Source organism: Heterodontus francisci, chromosome 38 (assembly GCF_036365525.1).
Source record: "Heterodontus francisci isolate sHetFra1 chromosome 38, sHetFra1.hap1, whole genome shotgun sequence".
NCBI classification, from domain to species: domain Eukaryota; kingdom Metazoa; phylum Chordata; class Chondrichthyes; order Heterodontiformes; family Heterodontidae; genus Heterodontus; species Heterodontus francisci.
This window is the reverse complement of record NC_090408.1, coordinates 24334328-24358096: the sequence shown is the minus strand read 5'-3', so window position 1 is coordinate 24358096 and position 23769 is coordinate 24334328. Positions and strand designations below refer to the sequence as shown.

Sequence of the window (23769 nt, the reverse complement as noted above, 5' to 3'; positions counted from 1 at the left end):
TATTGCCCATCCCTAATTGTCCTTGTGAAGGTAGTGCTGCTTTCTTGAACAGCTGAAGTCCATGTGAGGCAGGTACATCCACAGTGCTGTTAGGAAGGGAGTTCCAGGATTTTGACCCAGCGACAGTGAAGGAACGGCTATATAGTTCCAAGTCAGGATGGTGTGTGGCTTGGAGGGGAACTTGCAGGTGGTGGTGTTCCCATGCATTTGCTGCCCTTGTCCTTCTAGTTGGTAGAGGTCGCGGGTTTGGAAGGTGCTGTCTAAGGAGCCTTGGTGCATTGCTGCAGTGCATCTTGTAGATGGTACACACTGCTGCCACTGTGCGTCAGTGGTGGAGGGAGTGAATGTTTGTGAATGGGGTGCCAATCAAGCGGGCTGCATTGTCCTGGATGGTATTGAGCTTCTTGAGTGTTGGAGCTGTACCCATCCAGGCAAGTGGAGAGCATTCCATCACACTCCTGACTTGTGCCTTGTAGATGGTGGACAGGCTTTGGGGAGTCAGGAGATGAGTTACTCGCCGCAGGATTCCTAGCCTCTGATCTGCTCTTGCAGCCACGGTATTTATATGGCTACTCCAGTTCAGTTTCTGGTCAATGGTGACCCCTAGGATATTGATAGTGGGGGATTCAGCTATGGTAATGCCAATGAATGACGAGGGGAGATGGTTAGATTCTCTCTTGTTGGAGATGGTCATTGTCTGGCACTTGTTTGGCGCAAATGTTACTTGCCACTTATCAGCCCAAGCCTGGATATTGTCCAGGTCTTGCTGCATTTCTACACGGACTGCTTCAGTATCTGAGGAGTCGCGAATGGCGCTGAACATTGTGCAATCATCAGCGAACATCCCCACTTCTGACCTTATGATTGAAGGAAGGTCATTGATGAAGCAGCTGAAGATGGTTGGGCCTAGGACACTATCCTCAGGAACTCCTGCAGTGATGTCCTGGAGCTCAGATGATTGACCTCCAACAACCACAACCATCTTCCTTTGTATGACTCCAGCCAGCGGACGGTTTTTGCCCTGATTCCCATTTACTTCAGTTTTGCTAGGCTTCCTCTTTGACATTCAATCAGTGTTTTTGGCCTGGCCACGGACCTTCCCATCAGCCTGCCTGAACAGTTCAGAAATGTTGTTTCCCCATTTTGTATTTGTGGACCTTTTTCTGGCCAGACCAACAAAATGACTTGGCATTAACTGCACAAGCATCGTAGCATTAATCTGAGCAACTTTGTTCTTGTGTTGTTGCCTAATCTCTTCAGTATATATGGAAGTGGAATGGACGCCAATAGTACCATTAGAAGTGATACAGTAATGTTGAAATCTATTTAATTAATGGGATTGTCTGGAAAGTGAGCATAGTGACATTTTTCGTCCTCTGAAACACCAAGACTCTCCTTGAGGAAATTTTGCCTGATGTGAACAGAAGATGAGAGGCAGAAGGAAAATAATCAGAAAATATTGAAAATTTAGTGGAAATCAATTCAGGAGTGATGTTGAAATGGTCACACTGGGATTCACAAATCTAAAGGACTTTGAAAAGGGTCACTGAATTAACGAGTTATTTAATGGACTTTCAGAAGGCATTTGTTAAAGTTTTGCATGTGGGTTTTTTAAAGATGTAGGTTCACAGAATTAAGGGCAAATGGACTGGTATTATGAAGCAGCTAGCAAATATATAGGGCTGAATTTTACACCCCCCCCCCCCCCCCCCCCCAAACAGCGGGATGGGTGGGCAGCGTAAAATGAAGCAGGAGGCTCTGGGTGCCTTTGCCGACTTGCTCTCGCCTATGCCGCCACTTTATGCAGAGGCGGCGGTGATGAACAGCCCGCCTGCCCTAGGCCAATCAAGACCCATTAAGCGGCCACTTAAGGGCCTTCACCTGCCTCCACGGGGATTTTACGCATGGCAAGCAGGCGTCCTAGACCCGAGAAAATGGAGGGCTGCCTCCACTGTCCCAACCACCCACAACACGTTCCCCCAATCGACCACCTTTGCCTCCCCGGGGCCCGAGCAATCAACCCCGGGAGGCAACAGAAACTTGCCTTAGGTCCGTGGCTCCCTGACACCATCATCTGTAGGCTGGGCTGCAGTCCCAGAAGTGGCCACCACTCCCGGTGGCGCTGCTGGGACAGTGCTTCTAGCCCGCTGATTGGCTGGCAGCTCCATTAGGCGGGACTTCCTGCCTCAAGCGGGTGGAAGTCCTGTCTCAGAGCAGTTAAAGCCTGGGACCCGCTAAATATGGGTCAGATCCCCAGGCCAGGCGGAAGCGGATTCGCCACCCACTTTTCAGTCGGTGGCCGACTCCTGTCCGCCAAGGGTAAAATCCTGGCTATAGTTTGCTTTGTAGGACTAATTATGAGTGGAGCTCTGCTTGCATTCTTTGTGGAATATCTTTTGCACTATTAAGCAGTATTGCAGTGGATAAATCTGTATTATGTATATCTGTACATCTGGATGCTGCAAACTTTGGACACTGGTACTCCAAAGAAATCTTGAACAGTTGAGTGAACAGACCAGGGAATGGTGGATGGACTTCAATGTGGATAAATTTGAAGGGTTGCAAATTGGAACCGAACACTTTAAAACTGGTGTGTAACAAAGATTATCTGTTAGAAAATCTGTCAAATGTTTTGATATTATTGGTCATTGCTTGTAAGTATCCAGTAATGCGAAGCTGTTACTAATGGGATATTTGATTTATGTTATCGGAGAGACTGCATTTGGAATGCTGTTCATAATCTTCAAAACTCTCACTTGAAAACGATATGTACCTTTTGAATGGTTACATTTGGTTTTGGTCTTTAGAATTGAACATTTTCACTACCTTGTCCTGTTACGAAACAAATGGCTAAAGGGGGAGTGGGTGGATGGGTGTGAATCTGCTGGCTCTGTTAAGCATGCTTTCTGGAAATGCATTCAATCTGATTGCAAAAGCAGGACTAAAACTAAAATACAAATCTGACCATAGTGCTGCTGTTGACAACGGGAGCAAAAATCTGTCTAAACTGATGGATTGGAGCTGATTTAATGATCTGCTGGAGAAGATAGCCCCATGCCCTTGAATTCAATGCATGTCACAACATTCAGTGCCAATTTTATCCTTAATTGCACAAAGTTGTCTCCTTAAGTCAATAGACAATGAGCTGGTTGATCCCTTATTAACCTGTGTGTATTTGATAATACAGGGCACTGTGAATTCACTCAGATTTCTGAGCACTTGACACTGTCGTGTGCATGCACATATATCTGCTGCAGAAGAAATTAACAGAGCAGATGAATAAAAGAAAAAAATGTACCTTTCATGACCTCGGGAAGTCCCAAAACAATCCACAGCCAATGAAAATGTTTATTAAATAGTCTAGTCACTGTTGCAAAGTAGTGAAATATGATGCTATGTGATGGAACATACTGGGTAGATTTTTCATAGAGACTGCAGAGACACAATTGGCCACTTGGCCACCTCCCTATTCTATAGAGTATGATATTCCATGGACTGGGTTTTCAGACTCAATGCCACTGTTAGTCCATTCGTTTTAATTGGTTACTAATATTACTACAGGAAAACCTCAAACTATCTATTAAACTTGGTATATAAGAAAAGAATATGCGACATAATTAGATTTCAAAAAGTTAGCATTGATATTCATTATATTGTTTGAAGTCAGACATACCAAATAGGCCCCATTATATTTTGTTTGACTGAATCTTCCATACACTTTGAAAGTCACTGTGCCAGATATTTTTCGAACTATGAAAAGTAATTTGTTCTAATTTCTTTCACAATGGTCACCTTGTTTTTCATCATTCTGTTCACCTTGCCAAGTGGATGGGAGAGCACCAGAGGGGTTGTGTCACTTTTAATATTTTACATGAGATGTGCAAATCTGATTGAACATTATAATTTTGAGCTATTTGCATCGATTGTTATCTTGTCCATTGGCCAGCAGCCTCTGGCTTCTTGCCATGCAGTTTGAATATGTGCAAACAGTAGTGATTTGTTTTCCCTACATTGGGGTAAATGATTTGTTTTTGAAAAAGTTTTCTGCACTCTTAAATCAAACTTCCAGCTCTAGTAGGATTTAGACTGGATTCCTGCTAGTTGGCTCTGTACTTTCATCTTTTGGATGAGATGTTTAAACTGACACCCTGTTTGCTCTCTCAGGTAGACATAAAAAATCCAATGGCACTATTTCAAAGAAGAGCAGGGGAGTCATTGCTGTTGTCCTGGGCAGGAATGATCCTTTAATCAACATCACAAAAACAGATTATCTGGTCATTGTCTCATTGCTGTTCATGGGAGTTTGCTGTGTGCAAATTGGCGGCCATGTTTCTTATATTGCAACAGTGACTACTCTTCAAAAAGTACTTAATTGACTGTAAAGCACTTTGGGGCGACCTGAGGTCATGAAAGTTGCTATAAAAATGCAATTCTTTCTTTTCAACATTGTATACACACCCATATGTCCAGTCTTGTGTTGATGAACTGACCCCTCGTGGATGCAGTCACCATCAGACACCCCCTCTGTGAACATTTGTGTGACTTCAAATCTTTATCTCCTGTACCTGGCTTGTTCCTTCATCCAATAGATACAATTGTTGATTTCGGCATATACAAATGTATCTCAACCTCAATTTGCAAATCTTTATTTGCTCAAGCCAAATCGAAAACTCACCATATGGAAAGGTAAGCTGATTTGTAGACAGATGATGATGAAGGTCTTCTAGCTGGCCCATGGGGGACAAAAGGGTTTTTTCAGATGCTATTCTTCACGTCAGGCTGCTGGAGCAGCAGTTTAAAATAAAAGCAAAATACTGCGGATGCTGGAAATCTGAAATAAAAACAAGAAATGCTGGAACCACTCAACAGGCCTGGCAGCATCTGTGGAAAGAGAAGCAGAGTTAACGATTCGGGTCAGTGACCCTTCTTCGGAACTAGCAAATATTAGAAATGTCAAAGGTTATAAGCAAGTGAGCCGGGGGTGGGGCAAGAGATAACAAAGGAAAAGGTGTAGATTGGACAAGGCCACATAGCTGACCAAGAGGTCATGGAGCAAAGGCAAACGATATGTTAATGGTGTGTTGAACGACAAAGCATTAGTACAGATAGGGTGTTAATGAACTGAAAATTGAGCAGCAGCAAGTACAAACATGAAAAAAACAGCGGGTAAGCAAACTGAACAAACTACAATGAAGTGAAATAAACAAAAGAAAAAAAAAAGAAAAAATAACTAAAAGTAAAATGGGGGGCCCGTCATGCTCTGAAATTAGTTCATTGAGTTCAATAATTTCAGAGCATGACGGGCCCCCCATTTTACTTTTATTTTTAGTTATTTTTTCTTTACATTTTTTACATATTTTTTTTCTTTTGTTTATTTCACTTCATTGTAGTTTGTTCAGTTTGCTTGCCCACTTTTTTTTTATGTTTGTACTTGCTGCTGCTCAATTTTCAGTTCGTTAACACCCTATCTGTACTAATGCTTTGTCTTTTAACACACCATTAACATATTGTTTGCCTTTGCTCCATGACCTCTTGGTCAGCTATGTGGCCTTGTCCAATCTACACCACCTCCTTTGTTATCTCTTGCCCCTCCCCCAGCTCACTTGCTTATAACCTTTGACATTTCTAATATTTGCTAGTTCCGAAGAAGGGTCACTGACCCGAATCGTTAACTCTGCTTCTCTTTCCACAGATGCTGCCAGACCTACTGAGTGGTTCCAACATTTCTTGTTTTTATTGCAGCAGTTTAAAATACTGATTGTAGAAAGACATGGACAACATTCGGGTTTGGGCTGAAAAGTGGCAAGTCATGTTTGTGCCACCCAAGTATCAGGCAATGACCATCTTCTACGAGACAGTGTAACCACCTCCCTCTGACATTCAACTGCATTACCATTGCCAAATTCCCCTCCATCAACCTCCTGGGTGTCGCCATTGACCAGAAACTTAAATGGATCAGCCACACAAATACTGTGGCTACAAGAGTAGGTCAGTGGCTTGGTATTTTGCAGTGAGTGACTCAACTGACACCTCAAAGCCTTTTCAGCATCTACAAAGCACAAGTAAGGACTGTGATGGAATACTCTCCATTTGCCTGGATGTGTGCAACTCCAACAACATTCAAGAAGCTCAACGCCATCCAGGACAAAGCCACCCATCCATTGGCATCCCATCCACCACTTTAAGCATTCACTTCCTCCACTACCCGTGCACTGTGTCTGCATTGTATACCATCTACAAGATGCACTGTAGTAACTCACCAAGTCGTCTTCAACAACATATCCAAAATCCACGACCTCTATTGCCTAGAAGGACAAGGGCAGCAGGTGCATGGGAATGCCAGCACCTGGAAGTTCCCTCCAAGTTGCACAGCATCCTGACTTGGAAATGTATCACCTTTCCTTCACCAAAATCCTGGAACTCCCTCCCTAACAGCACTTTGGGAGTGCTTTCACAACATTGTTATGAAAGTACTTCCATTTTTAAATATTTTTGTGAGGACTTGTGTTTTAAATCTGTGGAAATAGATTCCTTTGGAGGACTGAAGTGATTCTGTAGATGCTGGACTTTTTTTAAAAGAAAAAGGTCACTGGAAGGACTTTGGTCCTTTGTTTAAAAACACTTGCTGAAAGTCGCATGTATTCAGCTAAGTAAACAGCCGGTGCCTTCGGACTATGGGAGTTGTTTATCGAGAAGTGACATGTCTAGATTTATGATGGTCAAGAGTTGGTTTTGGTTTGGATATTGTTTTGTGTCAGTTGGGTTTCCAGCCCGCTGAGAAGCACCCAGCTCATTCTTTCTGTACCTCTCCGATAAACCCTGAGAATCCAGTGTAATAGCTGAAATTCGTGATGCCGCATTTCTCCTGGAAAGCATGCTAGACGTCGCCTGAAGTGAACTGCTCCAAAAAGATCCCAGTGACAGCCATCTACGTGTATTTGGGACGCCAGAAAAGGGACAAGTGATATCATTCCATTTCTTATCCTTTTCCCTCAAGAATTAACAAGTATTTGGCCAAAGGCTTTTTTTGTCTTTTTTTGTAAAGTGATCTCTGCAGAGAAAACCCTCTTTTTTTTTTTCTTTAACCCGCCTGTGTGTGTGGATCTTGATAGTCAGAGGGCATTGGTGCGCTGCGGGAGCAGGCTGGTAGAGCACCTTTGTCTTCCAGATGTTCAGCTTAAGGCCCATTCTTTCATACACCTCCGTGAATGCATCGATGAGAGTTTGAAACTCGGCTTCTGGGTGTGAACCATGGCAAACCACTGGTCAGTGTGGATCACGACTCATACCTTGGGAGCCTCCTCTCAGCAAAGGCAGACATCGATGATGAAACTCAGCATCACCTCCAGTGTGCCAGCGCAGCCTTCGGTCGTCTGAGGAAAAGTGTGTTTGACGACAAAGACCTCAAACCTGGCACCAGACTCATGGTCTACACGGCCGCATTGTTACCTGCCCTCCTATATGCACGTCGGAAGCATGGACACTGTGCAGCAGACATCTCAAAGCCCTGGAGAGATATCACCAGCGGTACCTCAGCAAGATCCTGAAATTCATTTTCAGGACAGGCGCTCCAATATCCGTGTCCTCTCTCAGGTCAACATTCCCAGTATGGAGACACTGGTCATGGCTTGTCAGTTACGTTGGGCTGGCCAAATTGTCCGCATGCCTGACACAAGACTTCCTAAACAAGCTTTCTACTCCGAGCTCTGTCATGGCAAGAGGCTACTAGGAGGGCTGAGGAAACGCTAGAAGGATATCCTTAAAGCCTCCCTGAAAAAATGACATCTCCACTGCTTCATGGGAATCTCTTGCCCGAGATCGCACAAAATGGAGAAGAAGCATCCGCGAAGGTGTCAGCCAGTTCGAACAATGTCAACATGCCCAGGTAGTGACCAAGAGCAAACAGCGGAAGGAGCACTCGGAAACTTGAGCATCCCATTCACTCACCTCACCAAACATCACCTGCCCCACCTGTGGCAGAATGTGCGGATCCAGAATTGGACTATTTAGTCACCTAAGGACGCACAACCCTGGAGTGGAAGAAAGTCATCCTTATTCCTGAGGGACTGGCTAAGTGTTTCTGTGTGTGTGTCTCTGTCTGTGTCTGTGTGACTCTCTGTCTAAGTTAGAAGGGAACTTTTATATTTCAATTTGTGTGTTAATGCTTTGCATCTTTACTGAATACATGTTTTATAATAAATTGATAATTTTGTTGTTTGTTAAAGAAACCTGGTTGGTTGTTCTGAAATAACAAATGTATATAATTGGCCATATCGGTAACTGGGTAAACATTTAAATATATGTTGTGGCCTCTGGAGAAGTGGAACTAGAGAAAAACAGTGCACTGCTCCTGCCTCGGTCATAACAACATGGACTGTAGCAGTTCAAGAAAGTAGCTCTCTACCACTTTCTCGAGGGCAATTAGGGATGGGTAATAAATGCCTGGCCAGTAATGCCCATATCCAATAAATATGCTAAAAAAAAGTTGTAATATTTGTACTGCCAGCTATCTTGACTGTGCAGATCTGAAATAGATAGTCAAGGTGCTGGTCTCTCTCCAGCTCATCTCAATGAATATCTTTTGGATGCATCTCACATTGATTATTGTTCAGAAGCAAATAATGCAGGTGCTGGAAATCTGAAATAAAAACACAATTCTGGAAATACTTAACAGGTCAGGCTGCATCTGTGAAGAGGAAAGCAGTGTTAATGTTTCTGGTCAGAACTCATCAGAACATTACTGTTCATCCTTGTCAAAATATTAAGTGGTGACAATAAGTTTCAACTAATTTCTTTCTGGAGGTTTTCTTGTTTCCACCTCCAGATGTGGTCTGCTCCAGTCATACTGGAAAAATTATAGATCACTCGATCTATTTGGACAAATCACTTTATATCCATGGTTGTAGGTTCCTCGGTGGTTGTGTATTCAGCTGAAGTCATCAATATAGATTAATCTCCTGATGCTCTTTGGAGGTTTTGGCCAATTTTCCATGGAAAGGATTTGGATATGATTTAATTAGAAGATATTTTAAATGGAGTTCACCAAAGTTAAAAACCCTCCAGAAACTATACTTGCATTTATCTTGCATCTTTAATGTAGGAAAACTTCCCAAGGTGCTTCATGGGAGCATTATTGAACAAATTTTGACACCAGGCCATGAGAGAAATATTAGGGCACTTGGTCAAAGAGGTAGGTTTCAAGGAGGGATAGCGCGGTGCAGAGGTTTAGGGAGGGAATTCCAGAGCTTACGGTCTCGGCACCCGAAAGCATGACAGCTTATGATGGAATGATTAAAATTGGGAATGTGCCAAGAGGTCAAAATTGGAGGATATCTGCAGGGTTGTAGGACTGAAGGAGGTTACAGAGATATGGAGCGATTTAAGAGTTTTAAAATTGGGGTGTTACTTAACCTGGAACCAATTTAGGTCCATGAACATAGCAATGGGTGAATGGGGCTTGGTCTAAGTTAAGATATAGGCAGCATAGTTTTGGATGTGCTTGAGTTTATGGAGGCCAGATACAAATTTAAAAAAAAATTACAGCAAGCAAGTGAGAATACTGTTTCTTACTTCAATTACATCCTTTATAAATCTTTAAAAGAAAAAACCCCACCCTGCCCCAGTTAATGGACCAGCTTTTTTTAATTCATTCTTGGAATGTGAACATTACTGGCAAAGCTAGCATTTATTGCCTACCGCTAATTGCCCTTGAGAAGGTATGGTGAGCTGCTCCCTTGAACTGCTGCAGTCCATGTGGTGTAGGTGCTGTTAGGGAGGGAGTTCCAGGATTTTGACCCAACGACATTGAAGGGACAGTGATATAGTTCCAGGTCAGGATGGCATGTGTCTTGGAGAGCTTGCAGGTGGTGGTATTCCCATGTGTCAGCTGCCCTTGTTCTTCCGGGTGGTAGAGGTCACAGGTTTGGAAGGTGCAGTTGAAGGAACCTTGGCAAGTTGATGGAGTGCATCTTTTAATTGCTGCATACTGCAGCCACTGTGCGCCAGTGGTGGATTGAATGCTGATCAAGCAAGCCACTTTGTCATGGTTGGTGTCGAGTTCCTGAGTGGTGTTGGAGCTGCATTCATCCAGGCAAGTGGAGAGTATTCCATTACACTCCTGACGTGTGCCTTGCAGACTTTGGGGAATTAGGAGGTGTGTAACTCACTGCAGAATTCCCAGCCTCTGATCCACTCTTGTGGTCACAATATTTATAGGCTGTGTTTGCTGACAACGCAACCGCTAGGTGGCACAGTACTGGCACATGCGCAACTGCAGTCTCTTCCACTGAAACGTCACTGTCTGCAACATTTCAGGCAGCTGCCAGGATTAAAGGCAACGCTGCTCAATTTATCACAAATGACAAATTCAACCTGAAAATCCCCTCAATGGCTGCTATCGCCACCTCCGTCCCACCCCTCCAGCTGACGTGGGATTTGAACCTGTGTCCCCAGGGCATTGGCCTGAGCTTGATTACTAGTTCAGTGACATTACCACTACGCCACCATCTCCCCTTGGTTTTAAGAATTCTGTGAAGTACTCAAGGAAGTGATCCATTGGTGCAATAAGCACAGAAAGCCTAAAGTAGTTTTGAAAAAAATGTTCCATTACCTCTTTCATGCCTGCTAGAGCATATTCCCCAAGAATGGGTTGAGCTGAATCCAGATCCAGACTTTCACAGGTTCGCATTAATGTATCCGGCCTCTAAAAGGAGTGTTATTGTCCTTTAGCGCACAGACACACAAGCAAAGAAGGAATTGCTGTGTTAAAGAACATGGCATTGAAAATGATTGGGGATAATTAATGGGTTATCTCATTGAAGATGATCCCTGCAAACCTTTGCATTTTACAGGATTGAAGTATCTCTTCCTGTTGAGCTCTGCATGAAGCTACTTTTGAAAGATGGGGATGAAGGGCAAGGGGGATTGGTGGCAGGCTTGATTGGAAGCTATTCTGGATGACCCTCTTGGGAGGTCTGGGAGCAGAGATCAAACAACCTACTTCCTGTGGAAGAGCAAGCTAGAGACTGAAGATCCACATGTTGAAAGTCACTTGGTGACGTTGGCCAAGAGAAAAGCAAGACAGACCAGGCAGGTTACCTTAAGGGAACCTTCCCATCCCAGAATGTGTCTTGGTCTGATTCGATGTTGAGATTGACTGAAAGCAAATTTATTTAGTCCCCCAACTTGGATAGAATAATGTTTTTATTATTTTATAAGGAGTTAATTGAATTAAGAATGAACTCTTGCTCTGTATGTTCACTTACTTGCTGTTAAAGCTTTTAAAATGTAGCCAAAAATCCAGCAATGTGTGACTGCCCTGAAGTGGTGAGCGATCTGCTTATTGAAGTGCTTATGCCAAGGACTTAACTAGTTCAGATCACAAGGGGCTTCTGCTGTTACACCTCTGCATTACACTATTGTATAATTAGATATCGGTCAGTATGGGTGAATCCTTGAACCTAAGATGTGGGGTCCATTTACAGAATGACCAATGTCACTGAAACGAGAGAACAACTACGGCAGACCGAGGATATTTAATGGCACCATTTCAGTCTTTCCTCTTTTTCTTCCATCCCTCCCCACCCCCCGCCAATAAAAGGAGTCCAACGGCTGGATTTTGGAAGGGCTGTGGAAGTGGGCGGGCCCACAATTTCCCGCTGGCAGCCGGATTGCTGATTTGCTGGCATGTTCCTGCTTCAGGGCCATTTTTGAAGTTTCTGGTTGGGGAGGGGTGGGTTGGTGATGGCTACCTTCCCACAAGCGGTGTAACTAATTATGCCTCTTAATGGGCCTATTGAGGCCACTGTGGGACTGTCCTATGAAGAAAGATTGGGGAAACTGGGCCTGTATTCTCTCAAGTTTCGAAGAATGAGAGGTGATCTCATTGAAACCTACAAGATACTTAAAGGGTTAGACAGGGTAGATGCAGGTAAGATGTTTCCCCTGGTTGGGGAGTCTAGAACCAGGGGACACAATTTCAAAATAAGGAGGAAGCCACTTAGGACAGAGATGAGGAGAGATTTCTTGACTCAGAGGGTTGTGAATCTTTGGAATTCTCTACCCCAGAGGGCTGTGGAAGCTCAGTCATTGAGTATGTTTAAAGTAGAGATTGACTGATTTCTAAATACCAATGACACAAAGGGATAGGGGGATAGTGTGGGAAAAAGGCATTGAAGTGGATGATCAGCCGTGATTGTAATGAATGGTGGAACAGACTCGATGGACTGAATGGCCTACTCCTGTTCCTATGCTGACTGAAACTTTTCAGTTGGCCGTTGGGTTCCTGGGTCCCCGCACCCCGCCCTGCCGCGCCCCAGTTGAGGCTGAATCCTGGCCGATGAGTAAAGGCGGCCTCCCGGCAGCAGACCTGTGGTCAGTATACTAAACCATGGTTGTACAGGAAGAGCAGTGCATTGGAACACCAAGTTTGAAATAGAATATAGAATGTTTGTGTGTATTCCTCCTTTCCAGCAGCTGACATGGCAGACTGTGATGACCAGTTAACTCTGTTACATTACTTCATGCTCATCGTTTGCTTTTCCTTGCTCCATTTTTCCCCGCTTTTTTTGCTAGCTGAGTTGATACTTTTCTTTCCTGGTTTTCACTGAAGCAGGAACATGCTTTCATTCTTTCCCTCTATTGGTCCAGATTCTTTGCTGCAAAAGGTTTCTTTATTTTTTTCTCTTTGTACCTACCTTCTGCTTGCTTCACACACATGCTGACCTCTAAATGCCAATGCTGAGCAGTTGCTTAAAAATGACCATTTGTGAAAACTCTTAACTTGCATGTGTGGTTATCAAAGAAAAAATAATATGTAAATACTTTATCCTCTCTTTGCTGTTAAAGCCCTTGTTTGTTTTGGAAGAGGTGAAGTTTGTTGCATAGATGTCCTACATAACAATGGTAAATACACTTTTGAAAGTATTTAACTGGCTGGAATGTGCGTTGGGATGTCCTGAGTAGTGAAATGCATTATATAAATACAAGTTTTTTTTTTACTGTTTGTCCCCCACCCCGCTCCCCGCTCCTCCTTTTTACCAAGCATGGTTTTGTTTCCTGTAAATCTCTGTCATATATATTCAAGAGTTCTGTTGGGAAGCAGTGATTGGTCTCTGCACTAATATTGTAACTGGGTAAATAGCATGCAGGGGAAAACGGGCAGTGAGCAACTAATTAGTTGAATATTAGTCTGCTTTGTAAAGGAGCTGCAGCTGGGGTTCTGGAAAGGGCAGAATATATATTTGAACTAATTCAAAACTTATCAGATAAACAGCAGGAAAATGTAAAATGGGCAAAGAATTAAAGCCCAAAGGAAATCTTCCATTAATTCAATGAAGAGATCCTATGAGATAAAGTTAGTGCTGATAAATGTCAGCCATTGACCATTAAGGATGTGACTCCATTGTTTTACTGCAAGTAAGCAAGCCCACTAATGATGATTATGAGCTGATATGACGTTTAAAACCATCCACAAGTGTTTTTTTTGGGGGGGAGATAAATAGAAAATCTTTATTAAAATATGTGCTGAAAAGATGGGTATGTCTTATTCTGTATGGGTAGTGACACGTTATCGTGTTTGTGCTTAACAGTGGATGATGTATTGAGTCTTTCACAGATTTTCTATTGAATGGCAAATGTGTACAAACCAGACTTGGTTTAAATGAAGCATTTACAGATTTGTTTTCTGTTTAATTATTTTTAATACTTTCTTGAATGATCTTTATACTGACTTCCACTTTTTCCCTTTTTATATTGGAAAGTTTGAGTTTGTTTCTGTCGATTTAATACATGTTTAAAATTATGAAGGGATGCTCAGGGTTGCTGGGAATATATTATTTCCAGTGGTCCAGAGCGAAAGAACATGCACAATTATAGAAGATCTAGGACAAGGAATAAATGTTTTTTATTTTATTTATATAATGGGACTGAGACATGTTATTGAGCAAGATTGGAGAATGTTATAGTCTGTATCTGACCCAGAATGCATGGTGCTGGTGGCTGAAATGGGAAGAGTCCCATCCCTTACCTCCACAGGCATAACTTTTGGAAATAAGTAAAACATTTTGAAAAATTCTCATTGTTACCCTTTCTTTTCTCTGCTTTTGATTGTCGGCAGTTTTTATCTCTGGGTACTTGGGTGCTGCTATGTTTTTAACTCTGATTAGTGGCGTTAAACCCTTCCCTTATGTGGATCCCCTAACTAGCTGCCCTTCTGTTTTTCTTAAGCATGCAAGCAAACTTTCCATAGTATGAATATGAATTTGAACCAGTGGAAACTGTGGGCTAGAAAAATTCCACTAGACTGGAATGATATGGGTTGGCACGACGTATAATAGTAACTTGCATAGCAGGTCAAAGCAGATGGATATTGAATTTAATATGGTGCATGTTTCAGTTCGGTGACCTGGTTAGGCCACTTTGTACTTCACTTGGAGATAAATTAAACAGTGAAAATTTAGGTGAGAGAAGTTACTTGCAAGTATGTTCGTAAGTGTTTCATAGAGTGAAATTTGCGAAATGTACGGCAATGTGGGCTAAATTGCCACAATCATTTTCAGTAATAGTGCAGAAAGCTAAGGTTCTGGCAGCACTGAAATAAAGTCCTAATGAATAATTAAACCGTACTTTATATTAAGATTGAATTTTATGCCACAAGTATAGATTTATTGTGTATTTCATATACTATTAAATGTTCTGCTTCATGATTTAAAATTATTCCTCTGCCAAGATGGTCCCAAAGTCTCACAAGTGCTGAGAGGAAGGAATTCTCTGAGCTAGCATGTTCCAAAAAAGCCCTGTGGTATGTTCGTTTATAAAGGGCTGCAGTTAATGTTCAGAAACCCTGTATTCTTAATTCTAGTTGAAGGAGCTGTGTGAAAGAGGGAAATTATTCAAAATAAAGTGCCTGCAAGAAATCAAAACTTATAACTAACACAGTTGATCACTTTGCTGTAGAATGGGGAATACATTAAAGTGATAGAAAATTCTAACAAGAAAATAACACAACCTGAAACAATGAGCCCATTTTATTTTTTTTTATATTTTGGAAGCGAGAAGTTTTATACCATGCCATGTAGAACTCAGGAAAGTTTGTTTTCATTATGTTACTAAAACCCAGCACTTCTCACTTTTTTACATTTCTGAAGCAATGTTTTATCTGAGTTTTCTTTTCAGAATAGTGGCATGTCTTTTTATTACGTATGAACATTAGTGCATTGATAACTATCAGAGTAAGATTTTGTATTTGCCATTGAGATGCTATAAGTTTGAGCTTTACAAATTCTAGCTTATATGCACAAACAGCATTTATTCTGTTTTTACCAAAAGATTGTCTTGTGAATAAATTATGCTGTAAATCTTAACTGATCATGTTGCTTTTTTTCTAACTGTTTTGTTCTGTGCTTTCAATTTAGTGATGACTGAGTAATATAGGCGATACTAAATGCCAGTAGAAATCAAAACCTCTTCCAGGCACAGTTGCTGAGTGCCTGGTTCCACAATCTACCCTGTGCACTGCCCTTTGGGACAGACTGAGCTCTTTTTGTATTTGTAGAGGGGGGCTGAGAGGTGGGAAATGCTTCACACACAATTTGAAACGAAAGCATCTGATTACTGTGGCCTCACCCCCAACAGTGATGTCCTTACCATGATCAGTGGTAGACAATATCTCCATAGAATTTATGAAGACTAGGACCCCATGTTAGCCTATTGACCAAATTTACGTCTTCTGCTTTAGAGTTCCCCCCATAGGATTCAGGAGCGTCCGCTTTCTGGGCTACTTGAACACCCATTCCAAGAAACTCTTTGTCTTTACCGGTCAAGAAACTTAGACATTTGGAAAGGTGCTCTTGGGCCCCACGGGTTAGTCACAATTCTGTTTGTACTACTGCACATTGTCAGGATGGGAGAAATCTGCTGTATTTGAAGTTAGTTGTGAACTAAATGTGCAGGATGGTTACTTCTCTGCAGAAAATTTGAGCATTGTGCCAGAGGGATACATACACAGGAATTTGAGTGCCTTCCTCAGAGTGTGCTTGAGATTTGGAGAGTCCTTTATCATGAATGTCACTCGTCAGTAGCTGATGAGACTTAATCCAAAGAAAATAGTTTCAAACTCATCTGATGACCCTCCCATAATTGCAGATGGCCAAAATAATGAACCAGAAAATAAATATTTTAAAGCTTTCATTTCATTTTGGTCACGTTTCTGAAGTAAACAAGTAGAATTTGCTAAACAGAAACTGATTTCCACAATCCTATATGATCACTGTGTATTTATAACACTTCAATTTTTTTGAAGGATGTAAAAATCTAAAATATTTATTTTGCAATTTGAATGTGTTGGAATGCAGAAGAGGAACTTAAATAACATATTCAGAGAGCAGTTTACTGGACCCGAGTAGGAGCCACAAGGCATCTCCCGTAGTAAATATCCTCTGTACAGATTAATCATTAAAGTATTACAAATCTCTGCCAACCAAAAGAATACAGAATGAGACATTAGAAGGTCCAGGTGCTAAATAAAATAGTGACGTGATCAGAACGGCCGATGAATTTATTATAAACGAGTATATATAAAGTATTGCAATCGGGAAGAGAAAAATGAGCTACTTAAGTACTTAATGAATGTTGCAATAGCTGAAGGTGAAGTTGAAAGATTTATTGGTGCTCAGCATATCAAATCACTGTGAAAGAGCAATCTACAAATCAAATAAAGTACTGAACTATTTGACAGAACAATAGACTGAGTGTTCAGGCTAATTAGCCAATTCTGGCTAATGAAAACAAAGGGACATATTGATGTAATGCAAAGAAGAGCTAGAAAACTGATCCTTGGTGTCAGAGGACTGAGTTATGAGAGAAGGCCAGAGTCTTTTGACACTTTCTGCTGTGAGAGGATGAAACTTGTAGACTTAAAAGTAGAGGAAAAAGAAATCCAGAGCACTACTTGAGTTGAAACATGACAATTGGAAGTTAAAGGCAAATTTAAGTTTGATATCAAGAAGTTCCTTACCCAAAGTGACCAACATGTAGAATGGATTTGAGGTTTAATAATGGAAGGAAAATCAGTGGAATAATTAGAAACGTTTGGAAGTTGTAATGGAATAAGGTAGGTTCTTTGCGGTTGTGTGAACTAAAATAGTTAATGTGGCCGGATTTGTTGTATCAATTTTTTGATTCAAATCTTGATCAGCAAGTTTTCATTCTGGCCATATGAGAAGTGGGCAGATTCAGCAAAATAATGGGCAGAAAAAGGAGTCCAGGTGGAGTTTTGACTCGGAACAAAACTGGAAGTTTGGAGATTGGGCCTTGGGTTGAAAATTATGACTGACTGACGGAGAGAGTTTGATAGGCTACCAATGGCCACCCAGAATTGGAGTCCCTTTTATATTTCAACTCTTGCATGTTTGGTTATTTATGGAGTAATTTTATGCAATTCTTGTAATCTACTGCGTTCATGGAAATTATGTCATGAGTCCCAGTAAATTTGTCTGTTCCAGTTGGTGTCAATGGTTCGTCTCTACTTGGTGCCATGGTTACCTGCTTCAGATTAAAGAATTAAAATAATGCAAGGCATTTAACTAACTCGCCTGACCTGCTTTCTGAGGAATAGATAAAGCTACTTTGAGAGAATTAATCATTGTGTACTTACAAGGTAAAATTAGGGTGTGCATTTTAGTCCTTTTAAGTTACAACTTGGGCAGACATGGAAGGAAAACAAAACTGCGTTCTTTCTAATGAGCATGTTTTTATATTTGTGTGTTTTGCTAGGTTCAGCCAAGGCAGCATCGGATTCTCTTTGAAGTGTTTGATGAAAATCGCTTGGTGAGTACGGTGATCCAAGGATGACCCTTTATCAACAAGGAATAATTGCTCCAGAGTGAAATAAATGTTAACACATAATGAAAGTGTTACCATGTGTAATGTGGATAAATCTGAATCATGTTCTCAATTGCAGCTTCTTGATACAACGGAAGGATGTAATTATTTCACCTTTTTGTATGGCATGTTTGTAATAAGATGACGTTATACGTGTCTCAAGCTCCGTAGTCATACTATCTAAGGTTTGACTCAAAATATCAGATTACTGCTAAAGGTCTGCATACCATGGTAATGTCTCCTTACTCCAAACATAAGTCATAATGGCACTTGGTTTAAAGAAAAATGCAAACCTTATTTTGCATCATAGCAGTATATGGCTTGTTACAGATGTTTTGTTTTTCAGTAAACAATTTAAAGTAGCCATTTGATGAAAAGGGCCAGCTGTGTACTGTGTTGTTTTCCTTTGTGTGTCTCTGTGCTGTTCATCTTTTGTGGCAGAAGGTGTGCTGAAGACCTGGACCCATGTCAGGGGCAGTAGTCTACAGCTGGGTGATAAGTCGGGTGCAGAATTGAGCCTGGTGACTTGCCCTCCAGTTTTTAAATTTTCTGTGAGGAAGTGTCTAGCTGCCACTTCACACTTCCTCGCTATGGGAAACGTTGTAAGCAATCCACAAGCTGACATTGACATGCCATTGTTTGTCAACATAATAGAATTTCCAATGTGCTGCAATCATTTTTTTTTACAATCTAAGTTTAATTTATTCTCATACTTTGTGTCAGGATCGGTGCAATTCCTTCAGCCGTGCATTTTTAGAATTTCTATTGATACCGCAATACAGTTGTTCAGCCTATCCATTTTCAAAATGGTGTCCATGGTAGTATAGTATGTTAAGCATGTTGCTCCATTTGAAACACTTGATTTTTTTTTAAACATTCATTCTAGTATCTTGTGATGGAAACCACACATGCCAAGTGGAAAATATTAATTTTGTCATATGGAACTCTGCTTGAGACTTTTTACTGGACTTTTTAAAAGAACAGAACAGCTAAAGATGGCCATGCGTAATTTGCATATGAAAAGACAAAGGCCGGCTGGGAGACAGAGGTGATTACTGAGTCCAGCAAGAACAATAGGGATGCGCTCTGATTCAATTAACGAGAATGGTTTTGTCAACAGTGGTGATCAAAAGCCATCACCACCCTTTGACTTTGAAAGAGCCAAACCTCCCCCCCTCCCCCCCCAACCCCCGGCAAAGTATGTCTGAAGAATTTTGAATTTCAGAAAACCTTCCAGAAACTTCTGCTCTCGTAGAAAGAGGTGGTCACATGACATACCTGCTGGTATAACACTGAGTTTGTGAATTGTGGTTTCTGAAGACAGACAGTAACTGACCTCAGAGAAAGGAACATCTCTCTCTCTCCTGTCTCCCTTTCCAGCAAAGTCCCAGGGGAACCTTGGCTGCAGCTAAACCTCAAATCTACAGACCCTGACGGGCAACAACCAAGAAAATGGAGAAAGCCTCTCTTCAGCCTTCTGGAACCAAAGGATCAAGTCTGAATTGTGCACATGGCCCCAGCTAGGACTTCAAGACCTTAACTGCAACTAAGGACATTGAAACTCAGTATCTGAATTCCATTTATTGCGGTCTTTACTTCCCACCTCCCAACTCTACTTTTGCCCTCTGTATCTATTTGTGTGTGTATGTGTGCCTCTCGTATGAATGTGAGCGTGGATGCAGCTCATATTTTAGAAATGTTAACTGGTTTAGAGTGATAAGGTTAATAAACTTTCATATTTCTTGTTTAAACCCAAGAAAACCTGTCTGGTTCATTTGCAATCGTAATTAGAGTAACAAGAGCAAGTGCTCACTGAGGTGGTAAGCTAAAATCACTATGTTCAAAGAACAAACCCTGATACAGTCAAACCAGAGAAGGGGCAAAAGGGGAGCCTGAGACCCCTTCCTCACCTGGTTGTAACAATCTGAAACAGCATATCTTGCCATCGGCAGTGCAAAATTAAGTTAAAACGAAGAGTGGTAATGAGAAACTGGAATGGCTGTAAACATTCTAGTTCAGTGCAATGATCAGTAGGCTGAGCTGGTCTGGTCTGTCGCAGAAATTCCTGTGCATTTGGCCGTCTGGAACTTTATTTAGGAAAAAATTTTGGACTTGAAAGGCATAATACAGATTTTTTTTTTCTACAAAGAAGGCATTGTTCTATCCAGATGCATTTTTTATATAAATGTTTTTTTGCTATAAAAAAATTTAACCAAGTATTTATTCCGTACAAAGAAACTACCTATGTCTCTAGCACATGCTGTTTAGTCAGGTTAGCTATTTTGTTTGCTTTTTGACTGAGCGCAATTTGAAATGCTCAAAGGACCATTTTTACTTTTATTTGCAGTTCAGAATAACTTTCCCACTTCTGTGGAGTGGTAGAAAATCTTCATAAAAGGCATCTGTTAAAATGCCAGCAGTAAATGGTGCAGTTGTTACAAATTTTGCTTAAAAACAGTACATTTTTCCATTGTGTAGCCACTTTTATCCCCTAAGGACGTTAAGATGGCCATTATACAGTTACCAAACACTTGCTGTTTGCTTTCTGAAAAAATGTTACACGTTTTATTTCACGGGCTTTGCTGAATGAACTACTATTCCTTAATAGCAACTTGCAAACTGTTGAGTGCTGGGTTAATAAGGTATTATGTTAAAGTTTTTTAACTGGAATGTGTGAAGTGGCTAATGATCTTGTGTCCTGGTTGTACATATTAAAATGTGAGGTAACTTTTTCTTGAGAGGCTTGGAACTTAAAATCTTTGTGACTTTACTCAAAATTTTCTCTGTCTTGTAAACCGTATGCAGTGTCACAGCCTGAGGTGCTTGAGGAATAATTTCTGATGCGTTAAGATTGTCCCTTTTTTTTTACACGATTATAACATGAAGGATAAAGTATTTGAAAAATGCTTCCTCATAAAAATAAATTACTTATTCAGTTCTTTTCAATCTCTGCAGCTGATCGGAAAGCCGCAGGAAGAAAAGAATGTAACTCCTTTGGCACAGTCATGGGTTTCAAATGTCAGGATGTGGCATTTCTGTGTATGAAGAGAAAGGTTTTTCATAGTTAGCCACACTGAACAGGCTTGACGAGCACTAGCCGTCCATTACCAGCAGGATTTCGGTCCAGTGGGAGTCTAATAATAGTTTTGTTTTTGTTTTTTTTTTCCTTACGAGGATTTACTCTTAATCAGGTCTGTTTTGGATGGTTGAATCTCATTGTGTCCAGCTGTAGCCGAACTGAAAACGCAAGTTCAAAATTACCATCTACGTCCAGCCAATTCTTTCTTATCACATTGAAGAACTGATGAAGGCAAATAGCGTTCAATTGTAAATGCAAAGCTATGGAGTGCTCTTGCAGTTACTAGCAGTAGCTTCCTGTCTATTTCCCATATCCCCACAAGTTTAATGTTGTGAGTAATACTCGGAAACCCCTTTGATAACGAAGTGTGCTGGATGTCGTTCTTTGAAATTTCCTGTAATGCAATACCATAGAGTAAAAATATGATGTTGGTTCAGCGTAAGAGAAATGTTAGAAGCTGCAGTGCCGAGTATAGTGCCACATACTTAGCCTGCTTGGTGGGGACGAGATGTAAGATATGAAACCGAAATGCAAGAAGATGTTGATTTTGGGTTAGATTCAGTCATTCATGCAAGTAAAGGAGGTTTAATTGAAGCAAGGCTGGCTGGAATTCAAACAGTGTACAGCAGCTGAGCTTCTTGTAAAGGTTGCTGAATTTTCAGTGCTGTGGAAGGGAGTGTGCCTTCATTTCTCACAGTTACAGACACTCATGGATTTTCAGACTTGTGGGAGGTATTCCTGTGATCATGGATTTTGCTGCCTGATACTTCTAACTTCCCAGGCTTAATAGCCATGGTTCAATAATGATTGGAATGCTGCTTGTCACTTCAGCTATTTCTGCTTATCTACAGCTACTGATGGTGACTGTATCCCAAGTGGTGGTGCTCGCTATGATTGCCTTCTGCTTTCCCTGCAGAATGTGAGTTTTTAACCAGCTCAGATCCATTCCAACCTCAGACGACGCTTATTGTTTTTCAAAAAGAAAGAATGGCCCGTCGTTTGCGACTGCATTTTGCAACTAGGAGGAGCAACACTGACCCACTGTCTGAAACTTCAGGAGAGGGCTTGGAGAGTAACATTTGTATGACAGTTGAGACTGTACCAATAAATGCAAGAAAAAATATTAATCAAATGACTATGCTTGAGCCTATGGTCGTGCAAACAGCATCACAGGATGAACGTATCCTGCAGCGCAGTTCATCATTGTTTATACCACAGGTTAGTAACAGTGATCATCACCGCAAAAAGAGCTCCACGTTGCAAATATCATTACAGTCCAAACAGTCCAGTGGACAGTGTGAATCTAGTAACAGCAGCAGTGGCAGTGAGGGTGGTTCGTGCAACAGCAGTATTTCTTTTGACCAAGAACTTTTAGAGCGTACTGTGGGCCCTACCAAAGCATCGGTGAAGTTGAGGAAGTCAAAGGTGCCATTGAGGCGCTGTTCTTCACTGGTGATTTTTCCTCAGAGTCCGTGCAGCACTCCACCAGCTACACCAACTAGCCCAGATCCTTTTACAAGTGGAAGTAGCAATCCCACATTAAACAGATTCCTTCCTTGCTCCCATGAACCAAATCAAGATGAAGATCCGGTTGTGTCTAAATCCAAAGAAGCAAGCACGTGTTTTGTTGCAACAGCAGTTAATGGACTGCGATTGTCTAACCCACTTTGTCCTTCCAGTGAAGTTAGAGACATTAAGTCACTTCATTGTAATGGGCAGCAGTCTGGCAAAAATCGAGTAATAGATTATAGAGAGGAAGAAGCCGAGTCTCGGGGAAAAGTGAAGAAACTGCACAGACCTTCGAATCACATTCTGCATTTCAATTGCCAAAGAGCTCATTTATTAGGAACAGAGACCAAGGAAGGACGAATTCACCCGGAATCGTTTGTAAAGGAATTTAAGCAGAGCTCTTTAAATACTGGACGTATACGACATCAACCTATCAAATTAATAAGGAGCACATCTGTATGCTTACCGTCATTCAAGCATTCAGAATGCCAAGTTAATGTTAATGGGGTGATAGAAAGGGAAGTTATAAACGAACAAAATAAGCGTCCCATCTTTCAAAGGAGCCACTCGCTTGAAGTTCCCTGTCAGCTGGTTTCTAGACCTAAACATTGCTGTTCAAAAGTCGGGATCCCACATTTACAAATTCATGTAGCTTCCAGATCAGAACAAAAGATCTTTATTTCTGAGGACGAAATAACTGGAAACTACAAAAACGAAGCTGTAGGAACTGTTTGGGGAAAAGAGTGCAAGGTAAGCTAATTCAGTGAGTTGGCCATATAGGTTACAATATTGGACTTGTGAAAATTAGGTTTCTGTTGCAGGTCTGTAACCTGTCTCAAAGACATTTGAATTAAAATAACATCACTTTTTGTCTCTTTTCCTTCCTAGTTTTAAATACCAAATTGTGGGCAGTGTCTGTAGAATTGATAATGGATTTGTTTAGCGGGGTGTGGATGCTATACTAGAAAATGTAGGCAACCCTGAAATTAAATTTACTTTATTTTGTTTTTACTTGTTTTATAATTTATTGAAGGGATGATTGCAAACAGCTGTGTCCCTGTGTTGGCTTGCTCTTGATTTTAATTAAGGACAAACTAATCTATTTAATGATATTGGTCAGATCTGTAGATAAGGACTGTACATCTGGGTTTAAAGAATCTTTGAACCATGTTGTACATTCTATAGATACCCTTAATGTAAAATTGTTTTTCGGCCAAAGAATTTCTTTAATAGCTGGTTGTTACTGCAGAAGAAAGTTGCTCCGTGCCTAGTATCTTTATCATGTGTCTCCTCTATAGCAA

The 23769-nt window shown here is 41.2% G+C and overlaps 1 protein-coding gene across 4 annotated transcripts in view; it reads left to right on the top strand.

The window, feature by feature from the left end:
• Positions 1-23769, top strand: part of LOC137352429 (E3 ubiquitin-protein ligase NEDD4-like) — a 139186-nt gene that overhangs the window by 27238 nt on the left and 88179 nt on the right. For 2 of the 4 annotated variants that reach the window (XM_068017843.1, XM_068017842.1), the window contains exon 5: positions 17773-17826. In XM_068017843.1, coding sequence (XP_067873944.1) covers positions 17773-17826 — 54 coding nt within the window. Of the gene's footprint in view, positions 1-17772; positions 17827-21875; positions 23219-23769 lie in introns of those variants that run through there. The other 2 variants (XM_068017840.1, XM_068017841.1) reach the window with 2 other exon arrangements.